The following is a 10,178-nucleotide window of genomic DNA, read 5'->3' as shown; positions in this document are numbered from 1 at the left end:
AATTGTTTCCAAGAAAATGTAAAAACTTGTTTTAAAATGCAACTGGATCTGTAGTTCCACAGAAATCAGGTAAAAGGTGGAAAGGGTGTATCAATGTAATCGGTAGCAAAAACTCAACAGAGCTATTGTTGTTTTAAAGAAAATTGTCTGCAGTCTAAAGCTGTGCTGTGGTGCCTTGACGTTTCTTCCACTTTTAGAGTTGCATGTCACAACAGGATGGCTGAGTTGAGTTGAACTGCTGTTTTTCGTGTTTCTCTAATTTCAAATAGCTCCCGAATACGTTGTGGAATTACCTATAAGGTGGATTTTGGATGGGACTCAAGAAGGAGTATAAGGAGCTCTAACCGCTTTCAAATCCTATCTACTCCGCCCACCCTTTCTGCAGTTGGAACAGAGTTTGAGAAAGATTCCCAAAATACCTGTTGGGTCGTTGAATACTTCAGTGCTCAACCTTCTGAAGTTCAGAGCTGTTGGATACAAAAAAGATTATGCTCCTGTGTAACCAATCTCGGTTCCTGGCAACAAGTTGGTCTTTGGTTCTGTGCATTCTTAGCATGTTTATCTGCTCTGGGACATCATTAAGCTTGTGTTTTCTGAGTTACTTGAGAGAACTAATGGTTACCACTGTAGTTTCGTTTTTTTTAATCAGTGGGTATTAAAGCCATGGGATGCGTTCCCATTTCTTTCTAAGCAACTATCAATTGCCAGATAGAAATGAAGCCTTGTGAATGTAGAGGGGATGCCAAGGAAGATAACACTCGGGGGAGACAGGCAGTGATAAAAATTTGATGAATAAATAAAATAAAACAAACCAGCTGCCCTCCGTGTCAGGTAAGCTAAGGCAGCCCCAACAGTAAGGGGTTACTTTTCATTAGCCAGGATCTAGACTTTGAAGCAGTGGCTTTGATTTAGCAGAAGGGGTGTGCTGTTTCAGCACTGCGGCCTGATTCATTGCTGTCCCACCCAGCTAGCTTGGCCAGCGTGTTCGTGGCCTCTCCACAGCTTGCCTTCTCCTCGCCTGCGCTCACCTGCCCCAGGAGAGGTCCCTGACTCTTCCAGAGGCAGCCGTGACCCACCCCCTGAGGAACAAGGAGCTGCCACCTGAAGCTGCAGTAAGGGCAGTGCAGTTCAACCACTTCCTGCAAAGAGAGAGGTTCCGCAGTGGCTGATGGGTCTGGAGGTGACCTCCCATAGAGTACATTACTTTGTCTGATGGAGAAGGAGGGCAGAGTATTGAAATGTAGATTTATTTTTATTTTTTGTTCCTAAAAAGATGTTTTGGGGCTTCTGTTGAGACGTCCCTTAGTGGTTAAAGCAAGGATCAGCTCTGTTCCACTGTCAGTTCTGAATATGTGGTTTTTCTGGCAGCCAGCTCGATCCAGAATGCCTGTTTTTGAAATGAGTGGCAGCGATGGCCTTCCGAAACGCCTGCGGTTAGAGCAGGTAACGATGCTGGGATTCTTCAGGGCTTTCAGCCATAAAGCTCCTCCCCCAAACCAGCTTTTTTAAAATCCTTCTTTAAATCCAAAAATTATTCTTAGAATATTGACTACTAATGTCACCCTCTGAAAAAATGAGTATCCTTCACTTTTGAGATGAATTTTTTAGACAGAACTTCCAAAGCTTTCCTCGTTTAATCAAGGAGAGGCCGCCATAACCTCGAGATGACAGGGAACCTGGGCACAAGATTATTTGCGCTGCTTTCGGCTGCTGAACCCCATCAAGTGCTCAGCATTGTTAGGATTTCCTTCTGTTAGAGAGAAGATGCAGCCCCCTCAAAAAGGACCAGGCTGGGAGGGGGATAAGGCTGCTGGAAACGAGCACTGGTGTTTCCCTTTCACACAAACGTATCTCCTTCCTGCATTTGTGACAAGTCACTTATCTGAGGTTTGTGGCGGCGGGTCGGTGTTCTTGCAGGTATTGAAACAGAGTGGAAAGATTGGGAATAAGTCACGCTTTGACTGAGGGTCATTATGTGACGATTTCTAGGAATGAAAGCCTCTGGCTTGTGTTTTCTGGCGGAGCAACGTAGGCTGTAAACTCAGTTTCCTTTTGAGGAGGAAGACCGTCTCTGCAGCTCGGTTCCCCTTGCAACTTAGATTGGAAGTTTAGGGTTTACTGTGTTTTTCTTTTTTTAAATCACTTTCTTACTGTTTAGAAATGGCATTTGTACTTAAAACTCTGACGAATCATGGGGTTTGTTTCTCCTACGTGAGCTATACGAGGAGAGAGGGTATTCTGCTACCTACAATTCACCTCGGAGCGTCTTTGATTTGATTTGCTGTTTTTAATTTGTGATTATGGATGATCTGTAAAACACCTCGATCGCCAACAGAATCTAAAGGGTAAAACTGCTAACAATCTGCTTTAAACTGAATGGGTTTATAATTTATAAAAAAAACACCTCGGTTTCTTTACAAACCAAGTTTTTCTGTGTCTTTTTCTTTCAGACTGGGAAATGTTCTCCTCTCCCTGCAGGTTTCATGCACCTCCCAGGTTTGTTCCAAATGCTAGGCCGAAAGGAGTGACTTCCCACCCCAAACCCTCCCTTGCCCGGTGCCTTTTAAGCCTTGTGTCAATAGACCAGTGTTTCTCCACCGGGGCAGCTTCAAGCTGTGTGGACTACAACTCCCAGAATTCCCCAGCCAGCATGGCTGGTTGGGGATTTCTGGGAGTTGAAGTCCGGTCTGCCCTTCTTCAGCTGGAAGGCCGGCTTGAGTCAACGCTGGCTCCGAGCCTCTGAACGCCCGTCTTTGCAGCGGCAGCTTGCCCAGAAACCCCGGTGTGGGACGGGACGGGGTTCTGCTCGTCAGCCGTTTCCGCGTTGCCGGTGCTGACGCGCGCAAAGCGAAATCTCGGAGCAGCAGCGCTCCCGGGGTGGCCGGGCGGGGGAAAGGCGCGAGGCCCCCCACCCCGGCAGCTCCAAACCTGCGGCCGCCCCCCTGCTGCGCCCGCAGCCGTCGACCAGGAGGGGTCCCGCCGAGCTGCCCCGGCGCGCCGACTGAGCCCCTCGGGATGGGAAGGGACGGGGGATGGCGCGGCCCCGGCGGAGCGCAGGCCGGGGCGGGAGGGGCGAACATGGGCCCGCGGCGCGGGGGGCCGGGCTGGGGATAACGCCCAGGGAGCTGCGGGGAGGGGGGCGCGCCGAGCACCCCCAAACCTGCAGCGGGGGTTCCCTCGCCGAGGGGGACGGGGCCAGTTTCCCCCCCACCCTCGGAGGTCCCGGCCGCCTCCCGCAGCGCCCGGGCTGCCCCCTCGCCCCCGGCTCCCGCCGCGGAGGCAGGAGCGGCTTTCGCAACGGGGGTGCTGCGCTCCAAGGGAGGGGGGGCGGGGCGGGGGGGGCCGCCAGCCGGCCGCCTGGCCGGCGAGAAGGCAGGCAGCGCCTCCCCGGCTTCGCCTGGCGGGGGCGCCGGCGAGCGCCGCGGACCCGCGCCCCGCAGGCGCCGCCCTCCCGGCAGAAGCTTCCGCGCGGCTGCCGCGCCGCTCCCGCACTGGTCGCCATGGCGAGTCCCGGGCGCCGCGCCTGCCTGCTCCCGCCGCCGCCGCTGCTGCTGCCGCTGCTGCTGCTGCTCTGCGCGGGCCCGGAGCGCGGCGGCGCGCTGCACACCAAGGGCGCGCTGCCCCTGGACGCCGTCACCTTCTACAAGGTACCCGCGCCGCCCGGGCGCCTCGCGCGAAGAGCCGGCGAAGGGAAGCGGCGTCGCTTGGCGCGGGGACCCTCCGGAGAGGCGGCTCGGGGCCTGCCTGCCTTTTCTTCCTTTTCCCCCCAAACGGGCCTGGGCGGCGGCGGCGGCACCAGCGGCGGCAGCGCGGGGGGCTTTCTCCCCACGACGGGGCGGGCGGGTCCTCCGGGGGGCGGCCGGCTGGCGCTGCGGTTGCGGCGGCCGGGCCGAACAGGCGCCGCTGGGACCCGACGGCGGGGCTCCCTCGGGACTGAGTCCGGCCTGTCCCCGGCCCGCGCGGCGTTAGGGTCGCCCCCCTTCCCAGCGGCCGCTTCCCGAGCGAGTGCATTTTAGAGCCCGCTTGAACCACCCCCGCCCCCCCGCATTTCTCCCCCTCGGAGAAAGGAAGGCCGAAGGAGCGCGGTGTCGCTCCTGCGTCGAAGGGAGAAGCCGCCGATTCCGGGCGGAGTCGCGCGCCCGCTTCGCCTCTGCTTCCCTCTCGCGGGCTGGCCGGGCGCTCCTCCCCTGCGAGCCCGGAGGGGGCGGGAGGGAGGCCGCTTCTGACAACTCGCCAATCCGGGAAGCCCAAGTGGACAGCCAAGGGGATCCGGAGGGTTTCCGCGCAGGGGAGCCGGGGACAGCCGGGGCAAGAAGCCGGAGCCGCCCTGGGGTTGCCCGAGCGCCCTCCTCTTCCCTCTGGAACTGCCCTCTTTTTAAGACGTGCCAGGAGTGCCCTTGATCAGTGCAGAGTATTTTTTTTCTGCTTGTAGGCGGGTGCAGGAAGGGGCGACCCAGCAGGCTTGCAGGTGGTGGGAATCCCAGGGTCCTGGTAAAAACGAGGAGGCAAGCCTGCACCTTTTGCCCAGGAACCGCCGCGCCTCGCCTCGCCTTCCGACAGCCCTGCAGGCCCCGAGTGCCTTGCGTTGACAGTGGGGATCGTGAGCCGGTGTGCCCGTCGCCGAGGCGTGGGAACCAGCAGGTGGAAGCTGCTGGGCCGCCCGTCCAGACGCCTCCTGAAGCCTGGGGCAGGCCGCGATGTCAAAGCCACTCCTCCCCGGAGGACGGGGAGGCGCCCCAGAATACCTGTCCTCCATCTTCAGGAGGGACCCGCAATTGCAGACTCCGCAGGGTGGTTGTGAGCCTTTGGGCAAGGAGGGGCCACCTTGGCAAGGCCTCCGGGCTACGGGGTGCAGGGCTCCCGAGGGGCTGAGCTGGGGGGGCGCTGCCCAAGCCCTCTGCAGCAGCCCAGACGGGAAGGGCACTTCTTGACCCGTCCCAGGAACGTGCCACGTTTCTCCTGTTTCCCAGCATTTCTCCAGGGCAGCTCAAACAGTTTTGGGGGTTCGGTCCGGCCATCGAGAGGCCCTGCCTGAGCCAGGACGTAACGCCGCTCTGTGGGGACCAGGTGGTTCGTGCCCCTCCTTCCTGTTCCCCCCACTGCCCAGTGGGGGGGGTTGAGCTGAGGGGGCCCAAGTCCCCCCTCCCGGGTCAGGGGAGGGTCAGATTCACACAAGCGGCTGGCCTGGCCCGAGCCGGGCTTCCCCCTCCCAGGAAGGCGGAGGGCAGCAGTAGCAGCGAGAGGGGGGTCCTCCCAGTGCCCAGAGAGGTTCTTCTGCCCCAAGAGGGGCTCGCGGGCTCCTTGGCCAAGCAGGTTGGCCCTCCTCCGGCCTGGCTGGCTCCAGAGGTGCCTCTTCAAGGCGGAGGGCAGCTTCAGCTCCTTCCCCCCTCAGGGCGGCTGCTCTGGCCTCTACGGGCCCTTCCAGCCTCTCTGAGCCTCAGCCCAGATGCTCTGGAGGGCTTCAGCTCTTGGGCCCCTCAGGGCCCTCCGCCTCTTTGGGCCAGAGGGACTTTGGCTGCTCGGACGGGAGGGACTTCTGCTGCTTGGCCCCTCAGGGCGGCTGCTCTGGCCTCTCTGGGCCTCTCTGGGCCTCTTCAGGGCTCCAGCCCAGCCAGCTCTGAGGCAGCCAGTGGCTTCAGCTCCTCCTTCGCCCCTCAGGGCCGCTGCTCTTCTTGCTGCTCTTCTTCCTCCCCTCCCGCTCACCCGCCTCTGGCTCTCTGACAGATGCCCTCGCCTGCGGCCCCCTTTTATAACCACTTTTCCCGCCAAAACGGCCGATTGGTAGCCCAGCTTTGGGGCTCCGCTGTTTCATTGGCCCCTTGTCCGTCCAAGTCACAGGGACCAATGCCCATGTGGCCTCAGTTTCCCGGGCTCCCATTGGCTGGAAACGACTGCCCGGTTCTGCCTCAGCAGCGGCATATAAGGCAGAGGCCAAATGCCTCAGCGAGCCCTTCATGGGACCCGGAACTGGGGGTGTTCTGCTCATCCCCGGCTGAAATGTGAGGGAAAATTCTCAGCTGTAAGACTTGGCTCAAAAAGGCCAAAACAAACTGAAATTCACCACTGTGTGTGTGTGTGTTCAAGCGCATTAATCTGGACACAGGCTCCTCCCTGGCACTGCCAGTTTGTAAGCCAAGAGCCACGCCAGCCATACTGACTGGGCAAAGCAGTTTGAAGCCCTTTCTGAGAAGACAGGACTCCCTGGACCTCATTTGCCTTGTCAGACACTAAACCCATTACCTGGCTGAAGGTGTGGTGTGTCCCCTCCCCATTGTGGTTTATTTAGTTTATTTTCTCCCCATTGTGGCTTATTTTCAAACAACCATGTGTGGGAAAATAAAAACACAGTGCAATGTGTGGGTCCAGTCCCCCCCGAAAGAGGACCAGGGGAAAGCGGCTTGAAATCGCAGGGAAAGTGGCAGATTTTCAACTCATTGCTAGAAAAGTGTAGGAGAAAATATTGCATTGGAAGATCCTTGTAGGTTTCCACAGGCAAAGCCCTTTCCTCCACTCTGATGCCTTTGCTTTGTGTTGCTTTTTCCGTAGGTGATCCCGAAGCACAAGCATGTCCTGGTGAAATTTGACACCCAGTATCCTTACGGGGAGAAGCAGGATGAGTTCAAGAAGGTGGCCGAGAATTCAGAGTCCAGCAGTGACTTGCTGGTTGCTGAAGTGGGAATCTCAGGTGGGGTGAACCTCAGAGTGGGTCTCTGCCTGGGCAGACATGAGGTCCAGAAATTTGATTGGGGGGGTGGGGGGGTGATGATCTGTGACACTCAGGATGATAAATCTGTGTTAGGGCCGTTGGACATTAATAGGTAAATTCCTAGGGCTTATCTCAGTGTTTGTCAACCTCGGCAACTTTTAAGATGTGTGGACTTCAACTCCCAGAATTCCCCAGCCAGCATGGCTAGGGGATTCTGGGAGCTGAAGTCCACACATCTTCCCATTGCCAAGGTTGAGAAACCCTGGCTTATCTTGTTGCTGTGCAGCTTTAAGAAATAACATTCATGCTGTGTTTTGGTACTATCCAGATGTGCTGGATTTTATTGATTGATTGATTTTATTATTCAAATCTAATTACCGCCCATCTCCCCCAAGATTGCCGTGTGCTCAGCCTGGTGCTTTCCACATGTGGGCACTGCATCTGCACTAACCACCTGAGCCTTCCACAGTTGCAAAGGTTTGGGCACAGGGCTGCAAACATCCTCAGAGACCTAACACTGTTTTTTCTGCTGGCCCATCTGCAACCTGGGTCATTTGCGATCTCAGCAAAAACCCACAGTTTCAACTTTCAACATTCATTTCTAAAACGGTACCCTTTTAGAAGTGGAAATTCCCCTCCCGTCCCTGTTTTAGACCAGCACCTGCTGTTTTTTTCCACCCCAGGATGACCAAAATAATAGAACGAAGAGGGCAAAAGCATCAAGAGTTTGAATTCTCTTGCAGGGTTGCTCCATTTCTGGTGCTCTCTTGGGCGATAGCCGGGATTGGCTTTGCAAGGAAAAAGCTGCTTCAAAATCTTGGGGTTCTACAGGCTACAAGTTTTTGTCCTTCAAAATGATTGAAGGCTCCTTTATATTGAAAAATATCTCCAAATTTGTAGTATAATCAATCCACTCAAGCCCAGTTAAGATTCCCGCTTAGAAGTTTATTCCTTTTGAAAGCCGCTGGTGCACATCCTAGGCGATTAGTTGAGTGGTGACCGGCAAGCCACTAGCTAGTTATCCTTAGTTTTTTTTGTTTTTTTTTTACAGATTATGGTGACAAGCAGAACATGGAGTTGGGGGAAAAATACAAACTGGATAAAGATTCTTATCCGGTTTTTTACTTGTTCCAAGATGGCGACCTGGAGAACCCCTTGCCTTATAATGGGCAAGTCAAGGCCAGCGCTCTGCAGCGCTGGCTGAAACTCCGAGGGATCTATATGGGGATGCCGGGTTGCCTGAAAGTGTTTGACGCCTTGGCCAGCAAATTTGTAAATGCTGCCCAAGAACCTGAGCGTCAGGGTCTCCTGGAAGAAGGGCAGGAGCATTTGGCCAAGGCCAAAGAAAGCGAGCGGAAATCCGCCGAGCAGTACCTCAAAATCATGGGCAAAATACTCGCCCAGGGGGACCAGTTCACTGCCAACGAGATCTCCCGGATCACCAAGCTCATCGAAGAGAACAAGATGAGTGATGGGAAGAAGGAGGAACTCTCCAAGCGCTTAAACATCCTGTCTTCCTTCCAGAAGAAGTCGAAAAATGAGAAGGAAGAACTTTGACCGGGCAGGTGACGATGGTGTAAAGTGATGGCGAGGTCCCAAGCTGGTGCTCCTTTAAGCAGGCAAAAACATCCCCTTGCTGCTCCAGAGAGGCTTCAGAAGCCCTTTCAATACCTTAAGGACAGCCCTCGCCCGCCACTGCTCGGGACAGACACACGGAACCCGGGCAGGTGGGCCTTTCAGAGACGTCCGTCAGGTCTAGTAACAGGGCATTGGCTGGGCGGTTTTCAAGATGGCCTCATTTGGGACTTGACCTAACTTGCCCCAGGTGGGATTGTCTGTCTTGGAACCTTAGCAAGCTAATTTGGCTGGGCTGGATCCTCCTCTCCCCCCAAAGTCTTGGCCACCCAGATGTTGTGTGGTCTGTTTGGAGGAATCGGAGCATCTGAGAAACTGGGTTAGGACTCCGGGTTGTTTTTGTGTGCGTGTTGCGGAGCACCGTTTGGTCCAAGTGAGATGCGTTAGAGAAGGCGAAGCCAAAGCCACGCCCGTCTCTTACCAACCAGTATTCACAGTAATTGGTTTTGTGGAAAACAATTATAAGGAAACTTAATTTGTTAATAAAGGTTACTGGGGAAAAAACACATCAAGGCATTTTTTTTTTCTTTTATCACAACTTTCTCAATAAAATTAACCCTCCTTGTTGAGCTTCTGAGAACTGAGCTTGTGTTTGGCATTTAAAGTTGCGCTTGAGATTGCCAATATGGGAATTTATATCTTTCGACCCTTCCTACCTACCTTCAGCAACTCTGCCTTGAATCACACTCGAGCCCACAAGCCCACACGCAACTTACTGTGAGAGAAAAACCACAGGGAATTCTGATAGGCAGATTCCCGTGAAATGTCCAGCTTGCCCTCCATCTGACAGCCGAGACGAGCCGTTGGGCCAAGTCACAATTTAGCTCGCCGTGGTTTATTGAATACTTTGCGATAGCTTGGGTTCACACAACATGCTAAGCCAAACCCAGGCATGTCAACCCAAGAACAGAAAACTCAGACCTCATTCTTCGAAGGGCTTTACATCTAGTTCTACCAAGCTTTGCTGATACACTTAACAATCCTTCCTTCATCATCGCCAGATACAGAAATTTAAGTCAAAGCTCATGTTCTTAAAAATTTTGAGTTCTGTGCCCAGTTCCATTCTTTGTTCCTCACTACCGCCAGTAGCCAGAAGTCTTCCAGGACATTCCCCCTCCAGTTCAGCTTCTTGGGGTCTTGAAGCTGGAAAGATGGAGTTGTAAACACCAGTTGGAACTGGGAGCAGGGAAAAGCTTTAAGCACTGCCATTTTATTTTTATTTTCACTCTACCTCTGCATTATTAAATAAGGCAGTGCCTGCTCTGTGAAGCACCATTCCCCCTGAGTTTCAGATGGCCCCAACCTAACATTCCAAAAAGTTTGTAAAAGCTGGCCACTCTCAGACATTGGGCTCAGATATTGGGTGAGCCTACTCGTACAGTGGTTAGATGAAAGTTTGTTTTGTATTGTGTTTATTTTTTAAAAATGAGGTGGGGTGGGTATTGTTACGGTTTTATGTATTAGTTGTCCAGAGCCGCAGAAGCAAGGCGGATGGGCATATAAATCATTTAAATAAATAAAGTGGGGTGATTGGCCCATGTTGTCAGAAGTGCTTTACCCACCAAATGATTTTTGGAACATCTTTGCTAAGCGATTGATTAATTTAAAAACTACTTAGTTAAGTTACTCTGCTGTTCCCTAACAGGGTTCGGGGTGCACTGGCTTAGGGAAAGCCAATCTCTAGCATGCCCTCATTGTGTGTTTTTAAATAAATGCGGTAATGAAATCGGAGAACGCAGCAGTTAAGAAGGTGCGACCAGCACAGATCACAGCTAATGACATCCCTGGCCTGCTCTGTTCTGGATGGGGACAAAGGCACCTTTCTGTTGCATCCTCC

The 10,178-nt window shown here is 54.1% G+C and overlaps 1 protein-coding gene across 1 annotated transcript; it reads left to right on the top strand.

The window, feature by feature from the left end:
• Nucleotides 1-3,497: 3,497 nt before the first annotated feature.
• ERP29 (endoplasmic reticulum protein 29) lies at nucleotides 3,498-8,847 on the top strand. The gene is made up of 3 exons (XM_063315440.1): nucleotides 3,498-3,647; nucleotides 6,547-6,685; nucleotides 7,758-8,847. The coding sequence occupies exons 1-3, from the start codon at nucleotides 3,501-3,503 to the stop codon at nucleotides 8,261-8,263; spliced, it is 792 nt and encodes a 263-aa protein (XP_063171510.1). The 5' UTR covers nucleotides 3,498-3,500; the 3' UTR covers nucleotides 8,264-8,847.
• The last annotated feature ends 1,331 nt before the right edge of the window (nucleotides 8,848-10,178 follow it).

The sequence above is a fragment of the Candoia aspera genome, chromosome 15, assembly GCF_035149785.1.
Source record: "Candoia aspera isolate rCanAsp1 chromosome 15, rCanAsp1.hap2, whole genome shotgun sequence".
Lineage (NCBI taxonomy): Eukaryota > Metazoa > Chordata > Lepidosauria > Squamata > Boidae > Candoia > Candoia aspera.
This window is presented reverse-complemented; position numbering and strand designations above follow the sequence as displayed.